General features: G+C 56.2%; 1 protein-coding gene across 1 annotated transcript in view; it reads left to right on the top strand.

Moving 5' to 3' along the window:
• Positions 1 to 787: 787 nt before the first annotated feature.
• The window catches only part of HK1 (hexokinase 1), a 62,536-nt gene continuing 39,723 nt past the window's right edge, over positions 788 to 23,600 (top strand). Inside the window, exons 1-2 of the mRNA XM_036438273.2 lie at positions 788 to 963; positions 20,159 to 20,321. Coding sequence (XP_036294166.1) covers positions 901 to 963; positions 20,159 to 20,321 — 226 coding nt within the window. The 5' untranslated portion in view covers positions 788 to 900. The remainder of the gene's footprint in view (positions 964 to 20,158; positions 20,322 to 23,600) is intronic.

Here is a 23,600-nt window from a genome sequence, read left to right as displayed (position 1 = left end):
CCCAACAGCCTGGGAGCCTGAGAGGAAGTGGAGGCCTGGAGGATGGGGTCAGGCTGGGACCTGCGGCCCAAGCCCCGCCCCGCAGGCGCGTACCCTCGGGGACAGAACCGATGATTCAGGGGGGGGGGAGCGTGCGGCCAGCGGTCCTAAAGTTAGCAACACACGCCCAGCAGCCCGAGCTCAGGCCGGGCTAGCCGGAGGCGCCGAGACTCAGGCGGGCCGGGTGGTACCGCGTGACGCACTGGGCGTGAGCACGGGGTGGGAGTTGGGGGGCGGGGGGAGCCCCGCGCTGGGCCCCTGGAGCCACGGGGCCGCCTGGCGCGGGATCGCGTGCGAGGATGGCCCTGCGCGCTCTCGGCGCCTCCTTCTGCCCGCCCCTCCCGGCGTCTCCCCGGGGGTAGCCCCAGTGTCCAGGAAGGGACCGCCCCGCCTCGCTGCAAGCCCTCTCCCGCCGCTCGTTCCGCAGAGCCGGGGATGCCTCCCCACGCCCCGCCCCGGTGCCGCCGCGCGTGGCGGGGAGCGCGGGGAAGGGCCTCCCGCTCCCGACGTGGGGGACGTGCGGAGACATGCCGCCCGGGGCAGGGGGGGGGGAGGGAGAGGATGTCGGGGCGCCGCCCGCCGCCTTTCCGGCGCAGGAGGGAGTGGCCGCCGCGCCCTCCCCGCGCCCCCGCCCAGGTCCGGGCGCCGCCGCTTGGGGCGCTGCTGGGGCGCGCGGCAGCCAATGGGCGCCGAGGAGGCGGGGCCGCGGGCGGACGGGAGCGCGCGAGCCGCGGCCGCGCCCGGGCCGGGGGGGCGGAGCCGGGGCGCGGGAGGAGGAGGAGCCGCGGAGCAGCAGCCGGAGGACCACTGCTCCCCAGGCTGCGGAGGACGGACTGCCCGCGCCCCCGACCGCCCGCCAGCATGATCGCCGCGCAGCTCCTGGCCTATTACTTCACCGAGCTCAAGGATGACCAGGTCAAAAAGGTGCGTCCGCCCGCCCGCCCGCCGCCCGCGCCCCGGCCGCCGCCGTGCGTCCCGGCATCCGCTTTCCGCCGCAGCTCCATCCTCCCGCCAGCCCTCCCCTCGCCCGCGCCGGCGGGGCTGCAGGCGGCGGGGAGATGCTTGGCCCCTTGATTCCCGCAGGGATTGCGCGCGCGCGCGTGTGTGTTGGGTGGTGGCGGGGTCTGCAGAGGCAGACCCTGCGGCCGGGCAGCTTGCTGCAGTGTCCTTGAAACGGATTGTGGATGTCAGATGGGGCCGCGGGCTGTGCGCGGGGAGGTGGCCTGTTTTGCAAGGGACTGAGCGCCGTGGGCGGAGGAGGGATCGCGGAGATGCCGGGGTGGTGAGCACACTCTGCAGGCCGGGTGCTGGCTGCCTGGAGGCCAGACATCCCATATTTCGGGTTCCCGGCGGCGGGAGGGGGCGGAGGGCAGCATCGGGTGCTCCCAGGAACTGTCACCCCGGCTCTCCCCCAGCTGTGGCCTTGGCTGCTTCTTCATCTGAGGACCGAGGGACCCGCCTGGCTTCCCGGAACGCGGAGGAAGCCACCGGAAACTTTGCTCATAAATAGGCCCCGGGACTGGATTGGCATGTCTGAATGGAATTTTTTTTTTTAATTCCTCTACGTGACTGCTCTCTTAAAGCTGTAATTTCCAGCCAGCCCAGGGAGCACACATAAGAGGCTGGGCTTTTGAGTTGGATGGACGCTTTGACAAGCGTGCCTGACGGGTGTGCACTTGCACATGGCTGCAACTCCCAGGTGTAGTTGCCTTTGACATCAATACTGTCTGCTGGCAGGTCTCAACGATGCCTCTTCCTAGGGTGGGAAGCTTCTTAGGCTGCTCCCTTCTGCCGGCTTTGCCACCACGCTCTTCAGAAAGAACCTAGGCGGTGGGGAAAGGCCCGTTTTATTAGTGCCGGGCCTGGCGCGGCCTCCTGACCCACCCACGCCCTGAGCAGGTGACATTATTGCCAGGAAAAGCTGAGATGGATTAGCAAAGTCAGCCTCACGTGAAGAGTTCTAACAAGGGGCAGCGTGCTTACCCACAGGTGAGCAGCGTGAGCAGCAGGCCTGGATTTTCTGCTCTACAAGCCACAGGATGTTGGTGTCTTTCTATCCACCCGAGACAACCCCTTCCTCTGGCACAATAGGAAACAGGCCCGAGGAGGGTGACCTCGTCAAGGTCACCGCGAGTTAGAGGCGGAGCCGGGGTGTGACCCAGGCCTCCGCCTCTCTTCACGGGGAATGTGGCCAGCCCCTTCTTAGGAATCAGGAATTAGCTGAAGGGGAGGTGCTGAGCCAGAGGCCTTGGGGATGCTGCTTGGGTCCTAGGTCCGTGCTGAGTGGGGATCAGCGTGGGGCAGTCAGGACACAATCCGGGCACTCTGCCGCCATCCCTCGTGGCTGTGACGGTGACTCTGAAGTGACACTCGATTCCACAGGGGGAATTTAAGGCCTGGGAGAGTTCACTGCTCCCTCCCTGCACGTGGTACCCTCTGTAGCTCAAGACAGCAGGCAGACCAGTCCAGGTGGGGACTCACGACCTTGTAAGCCAACAGCGTCTACGCCCACCACCACCACCAGTGGTGGCCCCCAGGGCTGAGGTGGGTTGAGTTAGGACTGCACTCAGGGGGACCTGTTTTATCAGGCACACAGCATCGAGTGTGGCCCCGCTTACCCCCCCCCCCCCCCCCCCCCAGGCTCCGGTAGACATCTGAGTATGAGACTCCCGAATCAGCCGGTCCTCAAATCCCCCCTTCTCTGAGGTTGGGATTCGGACATCCCCCTCTCTGCCCTCCTCTGGCCCCAGGACCCTGCTGGAGGACCGTTTTGAGGCCACAGCTTCTGCCCGATAACATGATTGGTCAAGGGGAGCCTTCAGAACAAATGGCCTCTTGCACCATGGTTTCGTATGCTGCTTCCTAGGATGGGAGCGTGGATTCCTGCCAGGGGATCGGTCATCGTGGGCTGAGTGGCAGGGCCGTCCAGGGTGTGGTCCCAGGAAGCTGCCTCCTGAGCACACTTGTTCTGATGGCCTCGTCCGCTCGTTAGAGGCCAGCCCTTCCCACCCGCGCCGGCTGCAGGAGAAGCCGGGAGAGGGCCAAGAACCCCACGCCTCACCCTGGGCTTTACCTACCACATGACGGGGACTCAACAGTTGTGGGCAGCCATGATGATTCAGCCCTTCCGCTCCAGGTGGCCGTCAAGGCTCCACAGAGCACTGGCACCAGCTGGGAACCCTTTTCCGTCTTCTCGCCCTCTGGCCGAGTGTAGGTGGAGCGGGGGTGGGGGTGGAGTGGGTGGGGTGGGGTGAGGTGGTGATGCCAGCGAAGGTTTACTGGGATTGTTCCGGACACAGACGTGATCACGGTGAAAAGGGCATTATGTCTCTCCCTCGGAGACATGTCACTAATTCCACTTCATAAATATGTCCTGGCTTGGAGCAGGCTGAATGTCTGGCTTCCTGGCACGGAGCCCCATTTCCCAGACTGTGTCTGAACATTATTGATTGATAGAGCCCTGTGCAAAGAGCGTCCTGGCATTAGGCAGAACTAAGCAAAAAACCCAATTTCCTTTCACTCTTCTAGTGCCTTTAGGAGGCACCTGTGTGCTTGTGAAAGATCCCATTCATCAGAACCCCAGACATCTGCTCATCTGCAGCCAGAGACTGGGTCCTTTGACCTCCGAGTAACTTTTAACATGCCTCTCAGCTCCCCGGCTTCTCCCACTCGGGGTAGCCATTAGGAACCTGCGGGAGGGTGAAGTATCGCAGAGTCCTCTGTTGGCTTGGGAAAGGAAGAGTAGCCGGTAAAGTCAGGAACTTGGCCTTTAAAGAAATAGGACTTTCACCGAAACTGGTTTGGCTTAGTGGATAGAGCGTCGATCTGCGGACTGAAAGGTCCCAGGTTTGATTCCGGTCAGGGGCATGTACCTTGGTTGCAGGCACATCCCCAGAAGGGGGTGTGCAAGAGGTAGCTGATCGATGATTCTCTCTTATCAATGTTTCTAACTCTCCATCTATCTTCCTCTCTGTAAAAAATCAATTAAAAAAAGAAAAAAAAAAAGAAATAGGGCTTTCTTTTCTCTGGGGTTGTCAGAATGGTGAGCAATGGCCAGTGGATTTTCTCTGGGAGGGATCCCCCTGACCCTAAGTAATGCCCATTTGCCAGCGTGATTCGTCCCAAAGGCCAGAGCCCAGGAGTCTCCAGAGTGCTTGGCCAAGCAAGGTAGGGGAGAGTGTGCTTAGCAGTTAAAGGGCTATTTCCTCAGAAGCCCATGTGTCTCAGCTGCAAAAGCAAGCAGTAAAAAAATGCCCCCTCGCCGGCTTGGCTCAGTGGATAGAGCATCGGCCTGGGGACTGAAGGGTCCCAGGTTCGATTCCAGTCAAGGGCATGTTCCTTGGTTGCGGGGACATCCCCAGTGGGGGGGTGTGCAGGAGGCAGCTGACCGATGCTTCTCTCTCATCGATGTTTCTCTCTATCCCTCCCCCTTCCTCTCTGTAAAAAAAAAAAAAAAAAAAAAAAAAAAAAAAAAAAAAATCAATAAAAATACATTTAAAAAAATGTCCCGGATTGTTCAGGAGTGAGAGGGATGAATGTTAGAAAATGATGAAAAACGTCTCATGCACCTTCTGGTTTGGCGTTATACAAATACCCGGGAAGGGCCGCTCACTCCTCGGTGAACGTTCGCTGCACAGTCCCCATCCTCTGTACCCTGGATGTGCCCAGGAGTTCTTCTCCAAGAGGAGAAGCCCCGACACTTCATTCAGTTTGGCAGTCTGGGCCTGTCGTGAGGGAATGAACTTGGAAAGTGGGTAGAGAGGAGGGACTTCACATCTGGCCAAGCTGTGCTGTCCTCCCACTCTCCTGCTGTTTGCTGGCGAAGGCCTGGGCAGCTTTCTCCTAAAAGGACCGGTTTGGCACGACTAGTCCCGACTCCCTGTGTGTCTGCCTGCCGTCAGGGATTCCTGCCCGACGGAATGCGCCCCTGGAGTGGGCTCTGCATGCCTGAGGAGGCAGCCATGCAGCTCTGCGTCCAGGGAGCAGTCTTGGGAGCTGCTGGCACCTGCTCATTGATTTCAGGACCTTTACAATTAATCTGATCGTGGGAATTCAGTGGTTTCTTCAGAAAATGTGTAAGTCCTTTATCATGTGCCGAGAACTGTGCTAGGCTGGGGACAACTATGAACCTGGTCGAAATGGTCGCTATTCTCATGGAATATCAACAATTATTTGCTGCCCTAAACTGGTTTGGCTCAATGGAGCGTCGGCCTGCAAACTCAAGGGTCCCAGGTTCGATTCCTGCCAAGGGCACGTTCCTGGGTTGCGGGCATATCCCCAGTAGGGGGTGTGCAGGAGGCAGCTGATCGGTTTCTTTCTCATCGATGTTTCTAACTATCCCTCTCGAATGCCAGGAGAGCAGATAGGAGCCAGTGGCCAGATCTTGGGTGGGAAATCACCACCAGCTTGGGAATTGCTTAAAGCCAGGCTGTAGGTGTACAAAAGAAAATATTATACTTAGACACTTTGTAAAGGAGCGTCAGATGGTTAGTTACCAAATTGTAGTTTTTCTTTCTCTCTTTTTAATGATTTGAGCATCCCGAAACACTCCACGGGTGTCTTATCAGATACCACTTAGGTGTGCGTGCGGGCATGCTTGTCTATATGTCAGGGCCTGAGGCACTGAGCCGGTGTGTGGCAGGGCAGCCCCCTCCCCCTCCCAGCTCCTCAGGGCACCCTGCTAGCTCCCTGGTGTGCAGCAGGCAGAAGGCAGAGATTTTATCCGCAATTTACAAACAGGGACTGGAGTTCCAGAGGAGATACGACTTTCTCAAGGCCTTAAGAGAATCCGGGATGGGATTCAGAGGGCTGTTCTTGCTCCCTCTGCTCCCTTCCTCCAGAAAAACCCACCTTTGCTCATTTTAATGACTTCCTTTGGAATGTGTATTAATGTGTGTGAGTTAATTTTATTTTATGGAACAGGTGAGGTGCATTAAAAAATACTGAAGTTAGCATAACAGACACCCGGTGTATCTGCTCCTCATTTGAGAAATAAAACACAACTACTGTGTCACAGGCACAACTGAAGCCTCTTCTGTCCCCATCGTCAGTCCCATTCATCTCTCCGTCCAGAAGTGACCTCGCTCCTGAATTTGGTGTTTACCATTCCCACTCACGATGTTATACTTATATCCCATACCATGTGTCTCTACGCAGCATGTGGTGTGACTTTATGTGATTTTAACCTCTTGCACGTGGTGCTGTGCTGTATGGATCCTCCTGCAGCTTGCTTTTGTTAGCTCAACAGTCTATATGTGGGATTTTTTCCATGTAGCTCTGTTTAATTGATCTAAGCTGCTGTGTGCTCTTACGTTGTGTGACCACGCCGCAGTTAGTGCATCTGTTCTTCTGATGGGCTTCGGGGCTTTTACATGTTGGAGTTACAGTGTCACGGGCATCTCCAGGACACGTGCAAGTGTTTCTAGGCTCTAGGCTAGGGGTGTCGAACTCAATCAGAGAAGGGGCCAAAATCTAAAATCCAGCCTAAATCGCGGGCCGAATGGTTTACTGAACAGTCATAAACTGTCATTGTGATGGAAACGCAGCGGAGTGCAATGATGACAGCGCGGTGCGGGCCACATTGCAAGGCCTGGCGGGACGGATTTGGCCCGCGGGCCTTGTGTTTGACACATGTGCTCTAGGCCATTGGTCAGCAAACTCATCAGTCAACAGAGCCAAATATCAACAGTACAGCCATTGACATTTCTTTTGTGAGCCAAATTTTTTAAAACTTCTTCTAACGCCACGTCTTCAAAATAGACTTGCCCAGGCCGTGGTATTTTGTGGAAGAGCCACACACTCAAGGGGCCAGAGAGCTACATGTGGCTCGAGAGCCGCAGTTTGCCGGCCACAGCTCTAGGCTGAATCTCAGGTTGGAATTGGAGGAGTGTGTGCATTTTCTCATTTTCAAGGTTTTGCCAAGTTGCCATCCTCCACGGTCACACTGCCCTCAGGACTTGGCAGGGTTCCTATTGCTCCACACCGGCCCTTGGTACCGGCACACCTTTAAAGGTGCTTGATCAGTTTGAAGACGCTGCTTCTTGTCAGTTATCACCACTCACAAGGTAGCACTCAAGCTCCGTTTAAAATTAGCCCTTTCTTAGTTCATCTTATCAAGAAGCGGAGCCCTCCCTGCGAAGTCCTGCTGAATGAAGGTGACAGCGCTCGTTGCGAGCGGGGCCAGTCCCACTGACGGAACGGTTTGCTGCTGAAATGTTTGCGCTCAACGGAGGAGGAGAAGGTAGATGCGAGAAGGGCTTAGGAGGACTCCCTGAGGCCCCTTGCGATCTGGCATGAATCGGTTAAACTTTTCTGGGAATTAACACACGCGTGCGGGCCTTTGGCCACCCCCCCCCCCCTCTCTCTCTCTTCCTGGGCGGGTCCGAGGCGGGCAGGGCCGGCTGGCTTATCAGTCCCGCACGCGAGCCGGCAGCCTCTCCCCGGCGGGCGGCCTTCCGTAAAAGGAGAGGGTGGCTGTGCCCCTGCAGCCGGCCGGGGAGACCCAAGTGTGGAGCCTGTGGCTCAGCCCTTTGCAAACAGAAGCCCGGGGAGAGGCCCGCCTCTGCAGGAGGCAGAAAATGTCGGATCACGGATCACGTTCCTCCATGGCAGGCTTGATTACCGGCTCGCAGAGCAGACGCCGAGAGCTGGAGGGCCCCTCGGAGGGATGGGCGCACCGAATGCCTCCGGGGTGTGTTGTTTCCCTGTCACGGGCCTTATTTCATCATTAATATAATAACACTGATTGAAACCCACCTAATGCCTGTCACCTGTACTGCCAGGTTGATGCTAACCTGGGAGGTGGGCACTGTTACGGTCTGCATTTTTGGCTGAGGGCTCAGATCCGACATAGGAAAGCCAGCCGGCATTGGGACCCAAGTCAGATGACAGTCCCTGCTTTTATTTTTTAACCGAGATAAAGTTCACGTGCCGTAAAAGTGGCCATTTTAAAATGTACAATTCAGGTTTCTAGTTCAATCTCAAGATTGTGCAACCATGACCACCGTCTATTTCCAGGACATTTTCATCACTCCCCCAAAGAAACCCCGTATCCATCCAGCAGCCATTCCCCGTTCTGCCCGCCGTCCAGCTCCTGGCATCTACGGATGTACTTTTTCTTAAAAATGGATTTGCTTCTTCTGGACATTTCGCATAAATGGAATCATATAATACGTGGCCTTTGTACCTGGCTCCTTTCACTATGCACGTTTTTTTTCAAGGTTCATCCATGCTGCAGCAAGTATCAGGACATGTTCTTTTTTATCGCTGAATAGTATTTAGTTGTATCAGTATACCATGTATGTTCATGTGTTTGTCAGTTGGTGGACCTTGCTTCTACTTTGGGGCTGTGAACACATATTTGTGGACACGTAGTTTTTTCTTTTTCTTTTTTTTTCTGCGTGGATATATGCTTTCATTTTTCTCGGGTGTATGCACAGCCATGGAAGGAAGGACAGCCTCTCCATGTAGAAAGGGGAAGTGGAGGCCCCCACATGGTGCGGGACTTGTCAGCCTGATCACACAAGTGGTCCTGACAGGAACACCACCAGGCCCCCTGGCTCAGAAGCCCACCCTGTCATTTTGCCGGCTGGGGAAATAAGAAGAGAAAGCTGGGGGAGGGGCAGACCCTCCAGGGGCCCTGACTGCCCTCTTCCCCTACAGCCGCACACTGGCTGGTGGCTGCCAACCCCCACTCGCCCCTCCATCGCTCAGCTCCTCTGTGTTGACCAGCTCCTTCTGCTTGGGAAGGAAATTGGCCCAATAAAGTCACTTACAGTGAAATAAATGTTAGGGATTTTTCCTGGTTTTCAAATTTTCCCCTTTCCCTTTCCATTTGTCCTCCACTCGCCTTCCTTGTTTGCATTTGAAAGAGGACCTGGGGAGGGCACTGCCTCGCCTGCAAGAAGACCCCTCTGCTCTCTGTCTGCCACTCCTAGCCTTCCCACCCCGCTCCGCCTGGCCGTGCAGAGTGACACCTGTAGGGGATGTGCTTGCGGCCTTTATTTAGTCTGGTTTATTTCTCTGATGTCCCCTGGTGCCTTCCCTTCCCTGGTGGATGGGGTGAGTTTGTAGGATAACCAGGCCCCCCTTGTAATGAAGGCACCATCTCACCTTTGCGGAGTTCTCCACTTACAAAATATTCTCACACGCTTTGTTTAGTTGAGTCTTTACAGCAAGCTTAGATGAATGTATTTCTTCCTGCATCTTATTTTTTTTTTTAAGATTAAAAAAATTGATTTTTAGAAACGGGGGGGGGGGCGGGGGGGGGGGAGAGAAACATTGATGTGAGAGCAGAGCATTGATTGGCTGCTTCCTGCACCTTCTACCAGGGATCGAGCCCACAACCTGGGCAGGTGCCCTGACCAGGAATTTCAACCTTTTGGTGCCCAGGGCAATGCCCAACCAACTGAGCCACACCAGCCTGGGCTCTTCCTGCACCTGACATGTGCGCAGGCAAGCTTCAGGAAGTGGTATTGACATGATCTTGATGAACAGAAGGCAATAGGGCTGGAGTGGGATGCCCGCCACTCTGACACTGGTGGGTAGGGTAGTGCTTGCCATGCATGCAGAGCTAGGACTGGGGAGGGCTTGAGACGCCCACGAGGCGCATGTGGTGGTCTCCCCAGGCTGCCGTGATGATGTGTGACTAGAGTGAGAGAGCAGTGCTGTCCGGGACAGTAGCTTCCAGTCACGTGTGGCTACCCAACACGTGAAATGTGGCCAGTCGGGTTTGAGGTGTGCTGTTAAACACAAAATACACACAGGATTCTGAAGACTTGGTATGACAGAAAGATAAAGTAGCTCATTCATAATTTTTAACATATTGATTACTCACGGGAATAATACTTTGGATATTGGATTAAATAAAACATTATTAAAGTTAACTTCACATGTGATTTTTTTTTTTTAATGTGGGTACTAGAGGGTTTAAAATCACCCGCGTGGCTTGCCTTATGTCCCCGGTGGACAGTGCTCTGCTGTGGTTCAGGAGGTTGGACAGAAGCTCCGCCATTTAAAGCAGTGGGTTCCCGGGTCCTTGGGCCTCTGTTTCCTCTCCTGTAAGACCTGGAGGCTGGAGTCCATCACCTCTACAGGGTCCCTCCCGCTGGAGCAGTGCTGTGTGCCTCAGTTTACTTACCTGTCAGGTAGGGTAAATGAGTCCTGCCTTAGTATCTGCTCGTTTATCAAACTAGAGAAGGGAGGTAGAAACGCTTGGACAGGGTACAGAACTTTGCAAATGCTGATATTACCGTGCCGCTCGAGAAGCATGGGAGCGGGCGGGGAGTGAAGCTTTGGGGTCACAGAGGGGAGGCAGCAGAGTCCCCAGGGGGGCAGGGATCCTGGGTACAGATCTGTCTCAGCCACCAGGGTTTCTGGAAAGCCTGCATTCGGAGGAATCCGGTGCCATGGAGCTCCTGTGCGCAGGTGAGGGCAAGAGGGCAGTTTTCCTTGTTGCTGTTTACTGATGGGGAAACAGAGCTGGACAGACAGACGGGCTCAAGGTTAGAGAGGGAGACTGGCTGGAGAAAGCCGGGTCTGCTCCTACCCTTATGGTGTGAGCCGTGAAAGGAAAGCTGCCTGCACCCAGATCCTCCTTCCCCTTTGTCTGGAGGTACCGGGGACACTGGGAGCCGGGAGCCTGCGGGCTGGCCCTGGGCCAAGCCGTCCAGGCTCTGAACGAGGCCTGTTGTTCCTGCAGCGCCACATTCCAGGGCTGCTGTGTTCCCTTTGAGGGGCCCGGCGCCTCCTGCATTTGTAGCCAGGTCAGGGCGACAGCTCAGGTATTGTCTGGGCAATAGCTCCGTCTCTCTCCCCAGCCAGGAAACACTCACTAGTGGCTGCCAAGGTCAAGGTCACCGAGAGGACCTTGGGCATGACCACGAGGCCTCCCGTGGCCCCCCTGGCAAGTGGAACCTGGGGTAAGGGAAGGAGCACTGAGTGTGGAGTCTTCAGCTGGAGCCGCCCTGGTTGCTGGGCGCTCAGGACCTTTCCCTTTGTGGCTGGCGGCCTCTGGCTCCGGCTGTGAATCGGGTCAGTCACTCCCGCCTGCGAGTGTGCAGAGTGGATGGGCAGGTCGAGGTGCCCAGCGTGGGCCCTTTAAGCTTGCTGTCTCATCGTGGCTCCTGGACGCTCAGTGTCTGGAGGTTATTCCTCCTGGCTTTTTGAGAGTAAAAAAGGAGTGAGGTGCGAGCAGTCCCTGGTGCTTCATAGGGAAACGGAACTAACAGTTCAAAAGCGTAAACACAGTGAAAGAGAAGGCGCCGAGACGGGAGCTGTGCCTGGACCTTGAGAAAGAGCCTGGGAGGGGGAGCCGCCCCACACCGATTCATTCAGCATGTGGGGGGGACCCTCCTGTTTGGTGATGCCCCCACCCACTTTCCCAAACACGTTTCCTCTGCGACTCAGGTATTCGGCAGGCTCTGCCACTGCGAGTCCTCATGGGCTCGAGATGCAGATGTTGTGAGAGGAAGGGGGTGGGTTAGAGACCGCCTGGAACAGTGTCCCTCAGGGAGAGGCCCCGCACCGGTCACCACGAGGCCAGATGAGGCCGGTGCTGGAGAAGGGCTGGCCGTTCAGAGAAGCGGAGCCTCCGCCTTATCTGAGCAGCAAACGTCCTGAGACTCCCGGGCGAGGCGTCACCAGGGCCTTCCCGCCAGCAGAACAGCCGTCCTGCCCGGCCGAGAAGCCACGCCGAGGGCTTTGGGGGGACACAAAGGGCCTGGGAGGCATGGCCCCGGCTCCCTGCACTCAGGGTCTAGCTGGAGGCACAGACCATGCGTGTGCTGCTGCCGTGCCCGGAAAGACTCTCACTCTGCCACGTGTCTGCCAGGGCAGACTGATTCCTACACAGGGACCCCAACAGCGAGGGGACGGGGAGGAGGGGGCGCGGAGGAGGAGGTGGGGGCGAGAGGCTGGGGAGAAGGGGGTGGGAAGGAGGGGATGGGGAGGAAGGAGCAGGGGATGGAGAAGAGGGGATGCAGAGGGGGGGATGGGCAGGAAGGGGCGGATCGAGGAGGGGGTGAGTTTGGAGATGGGCTTTGGGAGACAGAGGAGCGGGGCGAGGAAAGGGCTTGTACAGGCCCAGCGATCGGTGGACAGTGGACCCGCGAGGACCTTTGTGGGTAAAGAGCCACCGTGAAGGAGGGCAGCAGTGAGCTGGGGGCACCTGGTTCCTGGAGGGAACCCACAGAGCAAGGCATCTCTCCTTATGGCCAACTTCCTGCGGCCAGCTGCTAAGAGCAGCACAGAAACGGGTTCCTGTGCCACCGCCCACGGCTGTGAGGTGGGGCTGGGCAGCCTGGTAGCCACGGGCAGGCAGGGAGAGGGAGAGGGGTGGGACCGGGCCGGGCAGCACACGCCCCAGGAGAGGGTCTCACTGGGCCAGGACCTTTGGACTCGCCATGGCTCTTGAGCTTCCTGGGATTGTGTGAAAGGGGAAATGGTCAGAACAGATAACGCGTGGCTGGCGTGGGCGAAGGAGGCTTCCTAAGACACACCTCGCGGTGGCGTGCTGCTCTGGAGCGGACGGAGCGGTGGCATTCGTGCCACCCGCCTTCCCACACCTCTTTGCTCCTGAATGCCCCCTGCACTGAGCCTGCCAGGTGCAGAGGAGCCCAGGGCCGGGGACTGGGGAGCCCGCGTCCTCTCTGCTTCTCTTTTGACCAGGGAGCCACCTGGGCCAATTGGAGAACCCTCTGGCCCCTGCTTTGTCCCGGGGGCGTCGCACGTGAGGACGTCTGCCCTGCTTCCCCGGACAGGACAGTGTGAGGCCCCGCACGGAAAGGCGCGTGCGGAGTAGAGGGGCCTTTGCCAGTCAAAGCCCCACACGTCTGCCAGGTGGATGGAGAGCCGGAGCCAGACGCAGGTGTCTCCCTCGCCTCATCGAAGCAGGCAGGGTCCCGGCGGCAGTTCCCAGAGGAAGGAGGGAGGCGGCGTTAAGGTTTCAAAAGAACAAAATGCTTATGGTTCCGCGTTTGTATTATAAAAGGAAACCAACGCGGCTCTGGATGTCTGAGTGCTTGGTTGGGGGGGAACACCAGCCTAAGTCATAGCGCTGCCCTCCCTGGGACGGCCGGGGAGGAACCCCGCCTCTCCTTTGTACGCGTGTACGTGTCGCTTGAATATCGTTTAATAATACATGGGTGTTGCTATTCTTACGGTAACTTCCTGTTAGCTGTTTTAAAAAAAATCAATAAAGCTTTGCAAACGTTTCAGAGGAGTTTTGCCAGAATCTTTGCTGTGGTTTCCGGTGCAGGGCACCTATCTTTAGTTTTCTCTCCTGCAAAGTGGGCGTTTGGCGACCAGTGCTTTTTCCTAGGTGTCCAGGTGGGAGGAGCGGGGACACGGCTCACGTCTGTCAGAGAGGAGGGGCAGGCAGATGTCCTCCCTCCTGGTCATGTAGATGAGAGGGAGGGCGGGAAGTGATGCTTGATGCTTATTTTATTTTTTATTTTTATTATTTAAAAAATATATATATATTTTATTGATTTTTTACAGAGAGGAAGGGAAAGAGATAGCTAGAAATGTCAATGACGGAGAAACACCGACCAGCTGCCTCTTGCACACCCCCTACTGGGGATGTGCCCACAACCAGGGTGCATGCCCTTGACCGGAATCGAACCTGGGACCCTTCAGTCCGTACACGGATGCTCTACCACTGAGCCAAACCGGTTTCAGTTGGTGTTTATTTTAAAAGTTCTCCCAGAAGCTGTCTCGGGTGAAAGTATTATTATCCTCATTTTAAAAGTGAAGAAAGCCGCCCTAACCGGTTTGGCTCGGTGGATAGAGCGTCGGTCTGCAGACTGGAGGGTCCCAGGTTCGATTCCAGTCAAAGGCATGCACCTTGGTTGCGGGCACATCCCCGGTAGGGGGTGTGCAGGAGGCAGCTGATCTATGTTTCTTTCTCATCGATGTTTCTAACTCTATCTCCCTTCCTCTCTGTAAAAACATCAATAAAATATATTTAAAAATAAAAGTGAAGAAAGCCACACTCGGAGAGGTTATGTAACTTGTCCAGAGTCGCAGGAACTAACAAATGGCAGATCTTGGGGTTGAACCCAGCCCTCTTGGTCCACAGCTCCACATTCTCCCCGCCACACGAGAGAGAATGGGAGTGCTAAGGAGAAGCCCAACATGAGGGGTTAGAAGACGGATGTGGACCCAGCTGCCAATTACAAACTGTGTGAGTCTGTGAATCACACACAGTTTTCTCTGCTGTAAAGTGCAGAGCTCTCTCCTTCCTGCTGTATTGGGTGGTTGTGCTGGGAGACAGGGACTAACATATTAAGCCCCTGGTTCATCCCGGGCACCTGGCACCTCTGAGCTCACCTCAGCGCTGACAGGCACACGGGCTAATGTGTGAGCAGTCCTGTGTAAAGGGAAAAAGCCCCCTGCAGGGTGAGCTATTATTAAAATAGCATGAGTCACCTGGGGCCTGTTTCTCCCCAGTCAGTCCAGGAAAGAGAAGTGAATCCGATGTTGAAATCACTGCCCTGCCCTTCACTGCCAGCACCTCCTCCCCTTCCCCCCTTTCCTTTTTTCAAAGTTTTCTGAGAGCCTGCACCTAGCACCCTCAGGCCCACCTGTTGCTCTGCCTCATTCCTTTTGTTGCTCTTCCCCCGAGGATATTTTTCCATTGATTTTTAGATAGAGTGGAAGGGAGGGGGAGAGACGGAGAGAGAAACACTGATGTGAGAGACACATCCACTGGCTGCCTCCCTCTCGCACCTGCCCCAATGGGAGCTGGGATTGAGCCTGCAACTGAGGCATGTGCCCTTGTCTGGAATCGAACCCGCGACCCTTCAGTCCGCAGGCTGACGCTCTATCCACTGAGCAGTTTAGCTAGGGCAATGCTCTGCAAACTACGGCTGGAGAGCCACATGCGGTTCTTTGGCTCCTTGAGTTTTTAGCAAAGGCCAGCTTAGGAGTACCCTAATTAAGTTAATAACAATGTACCTACCTATCGAATATATAGTTTAAGTTTAAAAAATGTGGCTCTCAAAAGAAATGTCAGCCGATGCACTGTTGATATTTGGCTCTGTTGGCTAATGGGTTTGCCGACCATGGGGCTAGGGCGATCTCTGCCTCAGTCCTGATCCTCGCCAGAGAGGACGAGAGAGGGAGTGGAAACTTTCCATGCACCCCCCTGCCCAGAAGGTCAGAATGCCCGGGCCACCAGTGGTCACACCTCCTGCCGCCACTGGCTGCTCACTTGGGCATGTCCGGTCTTGAATTGATATTTTGTGCGCGTTCTGTTGGGAGCAGGAGGGGCATGGGGTCGAGCACAGAACTGGGGGCGTTTAGCACAGTGTGTGGCCGCTGTGTGCTCACCTGCTGACGGCCCCGGGCCAGACACGTTCTCCCTTCGGACGGACGTCGCCCAAGCTGCCTCTGGGGCTGCAGGAAGGACAGCCCGGGACAAGTGCTTGCTTAGTGTCGGGGCGAGTGTCCACCCCGTGCAGCCGACCGGGCTCTCGCCCTCAGGAGGAGGGTTTGTCCCTTCGGGTGGAAGGGGCTCTGGAGGCTGCCCCAGGGTCCTCGTCAGTCTCGGCCGAGAGTCTGCAGGACTCGGCTGGGCTTGTGGTATGAGGTCCTGGCACCTCCGATTCCTTCCCAGCCTGACCAGCGTCCTGCGCGCTTGTGTGCCAGGGTGGGCACCCGGGGGCCTGGACGCCTGGGTCCCCATCCTGCGACAGATGTCCCCAGGACTGGGCTGGCTGCCTGAAGCCGCCAGGAGTGCTGTGCCCTCTGATGGGGGCAGGAGGCACAGGAGGGGTGGTTGGGCTCCGTGTCCGGCCAGAGCAGTGGAGGGCGATCCTGAGAGGAGAGGAGGGCTGTGGAGGTGGAGAGTGAGCGAGGAGGCGGGGAAGACCTACAGGGGCACGGAGAGGGGGCAGAAGTAGAGAAGTTGGAAGGGCCACAGGCTTTGTCCAACGTCCCAAGACCCAGACATTGTCCTTTTCCAGGTCTGTCCTCTCTGCCGTCTCACCCCTCCTGGGCTTTGGCCCCGCCCTCGGTAAACAGAAATAGCAGTTCTGTTACAGGGTTTCCTGCAAGACAGCCTCACCCAGATCTGGAGGAGACGGGCAGGGTGGCCTCCCGGACACCCTTCTCTCCTACCTCCTTCCACCACCAGCCACCCCCAGTCCCAGCCCGGGTGGACAGGAGCCATCCGGCCAGCGGCAGCCACGGCTGGTCTGCGTGAGGGGAAAGGGGCCCCTTGTGCGGTGAGGTGCACAGGGTGGTGGGTCCTGGCCAGCCCCAGCCCCAGGGTCTCCACTGTGACCGGTGGGAAGGGCGCCTCTCTGCTTATCCTCGTTCATGTGACACCCAGGAGGCCTCAGGGTCAGTGCCAGTTCTGCCCCAACTTGTGCCCTTGTGGCCTCATTTCCCGCATCTCCTTGGAGAGGGTTTGTTCCACATGGTGGTCCGTGAACCTGAACCAGAGGGGGCAGGTGCCTCTGTTCCCAGCCTGCTTTCTGATGTGAGCTTCCAGGCTGCTGGCGTTTGGCTCGGCTGTCCCACAGCGCCAGGATTCTCAGATCAGGGTTCCTGTGCCAAGCTGCACCTGGAGCCAGGAGTCAGGATGGAAAATGGAGAGCCCTGCCTTTTCTAGAAGCTTCTCTCTCTCCAGCTGGAAAACCGCAGCAGCTTTACTTGGGCCTGCCCTCCACGGCGTAGGAGACGGGCCTTCCCTTGGGGATGGCATGATGGTTAAAGCAGCATGAGACATGCAGGCAGGAGGCCTGACTTCCGGCCGCGTGTTTTGAACTCGTCACTTAGCTTCTCGGATCCTCAGTTTCTGCGACGGTGAAGTGGGTCTCACGTCCAGAGAGATGTGGGAAAGAAAGGAGGCCAAAGAGAGGGTACAAGTCTCGCCGACAGGGTCGTTCTGAACGTTGAATGGCACACCAGATGTGACATCACCTGTAAACCACCGTATAATGATAGTATTCTATTCCAACATCCGATATTGATTGAATTCCTATTTTGTGCGAGGCAGTGGGTGAGCTCCAAAGGTCTGTGTGAGGTTTCCTTTCCCTGAGGGAATCACAGGGGATCCGACGAGATGGACAAGTCGGTGTATGGATCATCATATTGTGGGGCGAGGGGAGCGGCGGCTGAAGCCTGCCCACCATGCTAGAGCAGCCACGTGACTGTCCGTGCACGGACTCGCTCCTGCCCGCCCGTCCTCTGCCCCACACACAGCTCGATCTGTCGTAGCACAGTCTCATTCGAGTCGCTAAAGGCTGCCGTGCGTTGGGGTTCATCTAAAGTTGTGTATGTGGCTTATGCCGCAGCCCTGCACGATTTACTCTTTCCCGTTGCCCCACTTACGCCGTATGCTCGGTCCACGTGGAATTTATTTCTGTTGGTTGCACACACCACCCTCCCTCGCCGTCGGCCTTCCCCACACGCTCTGGCTGTGCCTGGATGCACCTGCCATCACCCTTCCCGGAGCCTTCCCTGGCTCTCACTCGGCAGACCCCCAGGCGCTCCCGTGGCTGCCATGTGGCAAGGACTGCTGATCCGGTGCTGGTGACCTGGGGGCAGAACAGAGCATGTCTCTTCGTAGGGCTGCGGTCCTGGTCATTTCTAGCTCAGCTCTCGGTGGCTTCTGATTGCCCTTCTCTGCAGTGCTTTGCCACGAAGGGGAAAGGAGAGGTGGGGGTGTGGTAGAAGGGGTTGGGTGTGGGGGCAGGATTGTCTCTGGCCACGGAGGACCCCGGGGGACTTTGGCCAATGCCTGGATTGTCAGGGAGGCAGGCGCAGGCAGGGCCCGGGAGAGCACAGGCGTAGAGACCAGAGCAGGAAGGCTGCCCGGGAGTAAAATATGCAGAGGTGACCTAGGACTGGAGACGCTGAGTCCTTGGATCAGGACGTTTCCAGTCACCCTGAAAAGTGAGCGTGATATGCCAAGCAAATCAGATCAAGGTCTTTTCAGCCTCCCTGGGTCATAAATCCTCTCTGTGCACCAGGAGCCTTCTGTGTGCAAGGCTGCCTGCCAGGCCTGGGCTGTTGAGGTGACCGGAGTAGACACTGTCCAGGTGATCCACGCAGAGAGCTGTGACACAGGCTAGGGCCTGGGCAGACGTCAGTGCTGAGGGAGGGGTTCTCTCTAACCTGAGGGACACAGCAGGGGACATTTGATCTGAACGTGGAAGGGCAGGTGAGATTTGGGAAGAGAAGGAAGGGCATTTGAGTAGGAAAGCCCAGCACCCACCGGGAATGGCAGAGGTAGTGGGGCTGGAGTTCAGAGCACGGAGTCACACCCACAGAGCACAGATGCCTCGGACACCGGGAGGCATTGCAGGGCTGTGAGCAGGGGAGTGCACTGACCAGGGATGCAGTTTAAGAAGGTGAAGGTGGCAGGGTATAAGAGGATTCATTGGAAGGTTGAGGGATTGAAAATGGAAAACTATCACAGTGAATGAGTGGGTAATCAGAAATCAGTAACCCACGCAGGAGTGGAAAAAAAAATGAATGTCTCAAAATGACTTCTGGTGAACTCCATGCGGACAGCACAGCATGTGCCCAGCAAATGCTTTTTGAGAGAATAAATGGGAAGAGACTATGAAGAAAGAACCACCAGTGACAATCCAGGGAGCCTGAGGTCAGGAGCCTGGGAACCTGGAGGAACAGGGGGAACCAGGAGGACGAGCAGGTGGGGTCAGTACGGATATTGAATGACTTGGAAGCTCGGTCACAGCGTGGAGGGCCCCGGTACACTGGCATGGGAGCCTGGGGTGGGGGCTGTTTCTATATCTGCAGGGGTTGGTGGGGTTAAGGTCTCTGCTCTGGGCCTACTCCCCCAGGTTCTGAAGGATTCCGGCCCTTTGGCCCTGTTTCCACAGACTTAGAAATCACACCCATGGAAACCATCAGCACCACTGTCTTATCTACACTAATAAAAGGATAGTATGCTAATTAGACTGGGAGACCTTCCAGGAGACTTCCTGATGTTCTTCTGGACAAAGCCATGGTGGCGGGGCTGAGGTAGAGGCAGTTAGAGGCCAAGAGGGGAGGGCAGTTGTGGGTGATCAGGCTGGTGGTGGTGGTGGTGGGGCATTGGGGGTGATCAGGCCTGTGGGGGGGCAATTGGGGGTGAGCAGACCAGCAGGAGGGCCAGTTGGGGGTGAGCAGACCAGCAGGAGGGCCAGTTGGGGGTGAGCAGGACAGCAGGGGGGGGCAGTTGGGGGTGAGCACACTGGCATGAGGGGCAATTGGGGGCGAGCAGGCTGGCAGACAGAGTGGTTAGGGGCAATCAGCCAGGCAGTCAGGTGAGCGGTTAGGAGCCAGCAGTCCCAGGTCACAAGAGGGATGTCCAACTGCCGGTTTAGGCCCAACCCCTGTAAACCGGCAATAGGACATTCTTCGAGGGGTCCCAGATTGGAGAGGGTGCAGGCTGGGCTGGTCAGGTGCCCGTGGACACCCTTCCCCCCTTCTCTCCCCCCCCCCCCCCCCCCGCATGAATTTCGTGCTCCAGGCCTCTAGTGTTAGTAATAATTTGTGATATTTGTCAAACACCTTCTGTGTTTTAGTGCTTTTCCATCTCATTGGATCTTACAACATTCTGTGAGTATTAGGTCCTATTTAATGTCTTACTTTTCCAGTGGAGGAACCTGAAATTCACACACGTGCTAAGTGATGGGGCTGGGATTTGAATCCAGGTTTCTGGCTCTGGAGCTCTCACTCCTAACCTCTGTACACTGCCATTCACACGAGGATGGGCCAGCCACTGGTCAGAGAGGGAAGGGGTTGTGTGGAGGCTTAAGGTGCCTCTGATAATGTCTTTTTTTGGGGGTGGGAGTGGTCAAATGGCAGCTTCCATGTAATATTTGAGGCTTGAAAGGGACCTTGGAGATAATTTGGTTCATTTTACAGGAGAGGAACTAGGGCTCAGGGCATTTGCACGCATGCTCCGAGTGACCTGGTTGATGGCATTTGACGACTTCCCATCTTGTGATGTGCCAGCCTGGCTGGTCAGGTGCCCGTGGGCACTGGCTTATCTTGGACAGGTGGCCACCTCATGTGCCCTGTCCTCCCTCCGTCAAACCTGAACTGAAATGACCTTCCTCAGCCTTGGCCTCACTCTCCTTCCTTCTCCTCCTTCCCTCAGATTGACAAGTATCTCTATGCCATGCGGCTCTCCGACGAAACGCTGATAGATATCATGACTCGTTTCAAGAAGGAGATGAGGCATGGTCTTTCCCGGGATTTTAATCCGACAGCCACAGTCAAGATGTTGCCAACGTTTGTAAGATCCATTCCTGACGGTTCAGGTGAGTCTCTCAGCCAGAGATTGGCCCCAAGGGCTGAATGCTCTGTGAAACATCATTCCAACTTTCATTTATTTGTTCGTTCATTCACTCATTCATTCATTTACCCTTTCATCCATCTGTCTGTTCATCCATCCATCCATCCATCCATCCATCATAGGTCTACGGAGCATCTACAAGGCTGACCTGCCCTCATTGGCCTGTCTACTGTGTTTCCCCGAAAATAAGACATCCTCCGAAAATAAGACCTGGTGCATAGAAAAATAAGACATCCCCTGAAAATAAGACCTAGCGCATCTTTAGGAGCAAAAATTAATATAAGACACTGTCTTATTTTCGGGGAAACAGGGTAGTAGCTTGTGATCAGAAAGGGTGATATTTGTGGGTCTTACAGATGCTGTGTAAGATCTTAGACATGCTTGTCACCAGCACAGGAAAGGCTCCAGAAGAAAAGAAGAGTTCATTTTAGGAGAATCTCTCCATCAGGGCATCAAGGCCTCCCTTCAAACAAGGAGCAATCCTAGTGACTGGTGGGCCTCCCACTCAGAGGGGAGATTCGAGTCCCCATCTGAACAAATGGTATAGATGCTAAATCAGGGTAGCCCCAAGGCAGGCAAAGGCCAGGGGTGAAAGGATGGAAGAAAGAAATGATCCTGTTAGTGTGTGTGTATGGCGCATGGCCCTCAGTGGGGAGGGAGGTGGGGGGGCCTCAGCCCCTGGACTCGGCAGGGTGGCGGCCGAGCGGGCACAGCCTGGCCTGCGCCCGGAGCTGTTCTGCCCAGCAGGCCCGCAGTTCGTAGTTTGCAGGGGCGGGTGCTGTGCCTGCCCAGTCTGGGCAGGAATCCCGCTCTGAGCTGTGTCCTGTGCTCGAGGCTGGGACTCAGCTGTGTGTGAGAGAAGGAAGAAGGAAGTCACGCCCCGAGAGCCCGGCCCTCATTCCCTGCTCCGGAGGCTCCTGGGAAGCTGGGATTTGGGACGGCTGGCATGCAGCCTGCAAAGTGGATGTCAGGAAACCGCAGCGGTGGCAGCTGATGTGCACAAAAGACGGCAAGGACAGGGCTGGGGGGAAGTCCTGCGGTGCCTGAGCGGCCTTTAGAAGCCGGGAGGGTTTCCATGCGAAGGAAGAACGTGCGCTGGGTGGCCACCGGCGGGCTGTGCTCCGGGCACACACACTGGCATTTGCATCTCTGATGGCTCTGGACTGTTTAAAATCCACTCCACCTCCATCTTTGGGTTCTCCCTGAGGGCTCGTTACCTGCAGTTCGGGGTTTTGTTAACTACCAAAGAGATCTGGCCATCGGGGTGGCTGGACTGCGTGCGGTGTGCCCTGGGCTTTGTTCTGATGTCTCCGGCTTTGTAGCTCACCTCTGCTTTTCCCCAGCCCTGGATGGTACTCACATCTGGGAGCATTGGAGCCTTTCGGATTAGCTGGTGGAGTTCTGTAGGAGAGGTGCAGCTGTGTCTGCTGCCAGCTGAGAGGGGGGGGGGGCATGGCACCCCGTTACTTGGAAGAGCTCAGAAGGACACCCGTTGTCTTCAGGGCACTGATTCTGTGTTATTGGCCCAAAACTAACACAGCCAAGGAGCAGAGATGCCTTCCCTGCCCCCGCCCCTCAGCCAGCTCCCCATCCTCAGACGCGGCTGTGGGCAGGGGTTCTCTCCCTCACCCGCTCCCCAATCATTTCCAAGTGGAGGGGCTCAGCGTGTGATCGAAGCACACTAGTCAGCGAGCCGTTTGCCCCGTCAGCTGCTCTTCAAAACAAGGCTCAGGATTCAGACTCGCTTGGGAAAGTCAGCACTCTGCAGCCCCGTCGTAGAGATGAATTTGTGACAGACACCGAATAATACAGACCGTGACCGTCCTGCAGGAAAAAAACCAGCTTAACCTGCGCACTTGCCTTTTCCCCAAACCTCTGATCTCCCACCCCCCCATATTTCATCTATTTTTAGATAATTTTTTCTTAAATATCTCTGAAATCAATGTATTGTACAATGACCACACCTCATAGTTATTACTGGCAGCAGTTTTTCTTTCTTCACGTTATGTGAAACGATGATGTGTCTCGCCATCAGTGGTGTCTTCAGAGGGATGACTTCAGAGGGATGACAGATGTGGCCCTAAGCCATGCCAGGGTCACTGTCCTAGGGCTTGTGGGACAGGAGCCAGGAGCCTGGGCCCCAAAGACTCCCTTTGAGCCTCTTTCCTCCCCGTGTGGATGGGGCCAGAAGCTGAGGGCAGTCTCTGAGGAGCACAGAGCGGCGTTAGGAGCAGGGGAGCCCTGGCTGGTTTGGCTCGGTGGTTAGCGTGCCCGCCCGCCCACTGGAGGATCACGGATTCTCTTTCTGATCAAGGACATATATCTTTGTTGTAAGTTCCCCAGCCTTGGGAGGGGCTCATACGGGAGGCAACCGATCGGTGTGTGTCTCTCACGTTGATATTTCTATGTTTCTCTCTCTCCCCTCCCACCTTTCTCCCTTCCACTCTTCCTAAAAAAACCAATGGGAAAAACATCCTTAGGTGAGGATTAAAAAACAAACAAAAACAAACAAACAAACAAAACAGGAGAGCCCTATCTGGTTTGGCTCAGTGGATAGACCATCTGAAGGGTCCCAGGTTCAATTCTGGCCAAGGGCACTTGCCTGGGTTGTGGGTTTGATCCCCCACAGTAGGGGGCATGCAGGAGGCAGCCAATCGATGATTCTCTTTCATTGATGTTCCTATCTCTCTATCCCTCTCCCTTCCTCTCCGAAATCAATAAAAATGTATTTTAAAGAAAACATCACAAAAGCGAAACAGAAGGAGAGGGAGGAGGCGAAACCAAAACCGTGATGTGCGAGGACCCACGTGCTGTGCAGAGGGCCTGGGTCTGCTCCCCTGTCCTCCGGGCCCTTCGCCTCCCATCCCACCCTCACCTGCTGCCTCTTTTGCCCTGTGTTTGCCTCCAAGGCTGCCCTAGGACGCGCTGGTGGCTTTTCATAACAAGAACACACTGCTTCACAGTTCTGGAAGCTACAAGTCCAAAATCAGGGTGTCGGCCGGGCCAGGCTCCCTCTGAGGCTTCGGGTAGGCACTTCCTGGCCTCTGCTAGCCTCTGCTGGTGGTCTGGTGTTCCTTGGTTTGCACTGTGTCCTCCATCTGTCTCTGTCACCACACGGTGCTCTCCCTGTGCCTCTGTCTTCACACCGCCATTTTCTTCCCCTAAGGATCCCGGTCAGAGGAGACCCACCCTGAGGACCTCATCTTAACTTGATTACTTCTGCAAGGACCCTGCTTCCACCTAA

This window comes from Pipistrellus kuhlii, unplaced genomic scaffold, assembly GCF_014108245.1.
Source record: "Pipistrellus kuhlii isolate mPipKuh1 unplaced genomic scaffold, mPipKuh1.p scaffold_m20_p_15, whole genome shotgun sequence".
Taxonomy (NCBI): domain Eukaryota; kingdom Metazoa; phylum Chordata; class Mammalia; order Chiroptera; family Vespertilionidae; genus Pipistrellus; species Pipistrellus kuhlii.
Note: the sequence above shows the minus strand (reverse complement) of the source record. Positions and strands in the feature narration are given on the sequence as shown.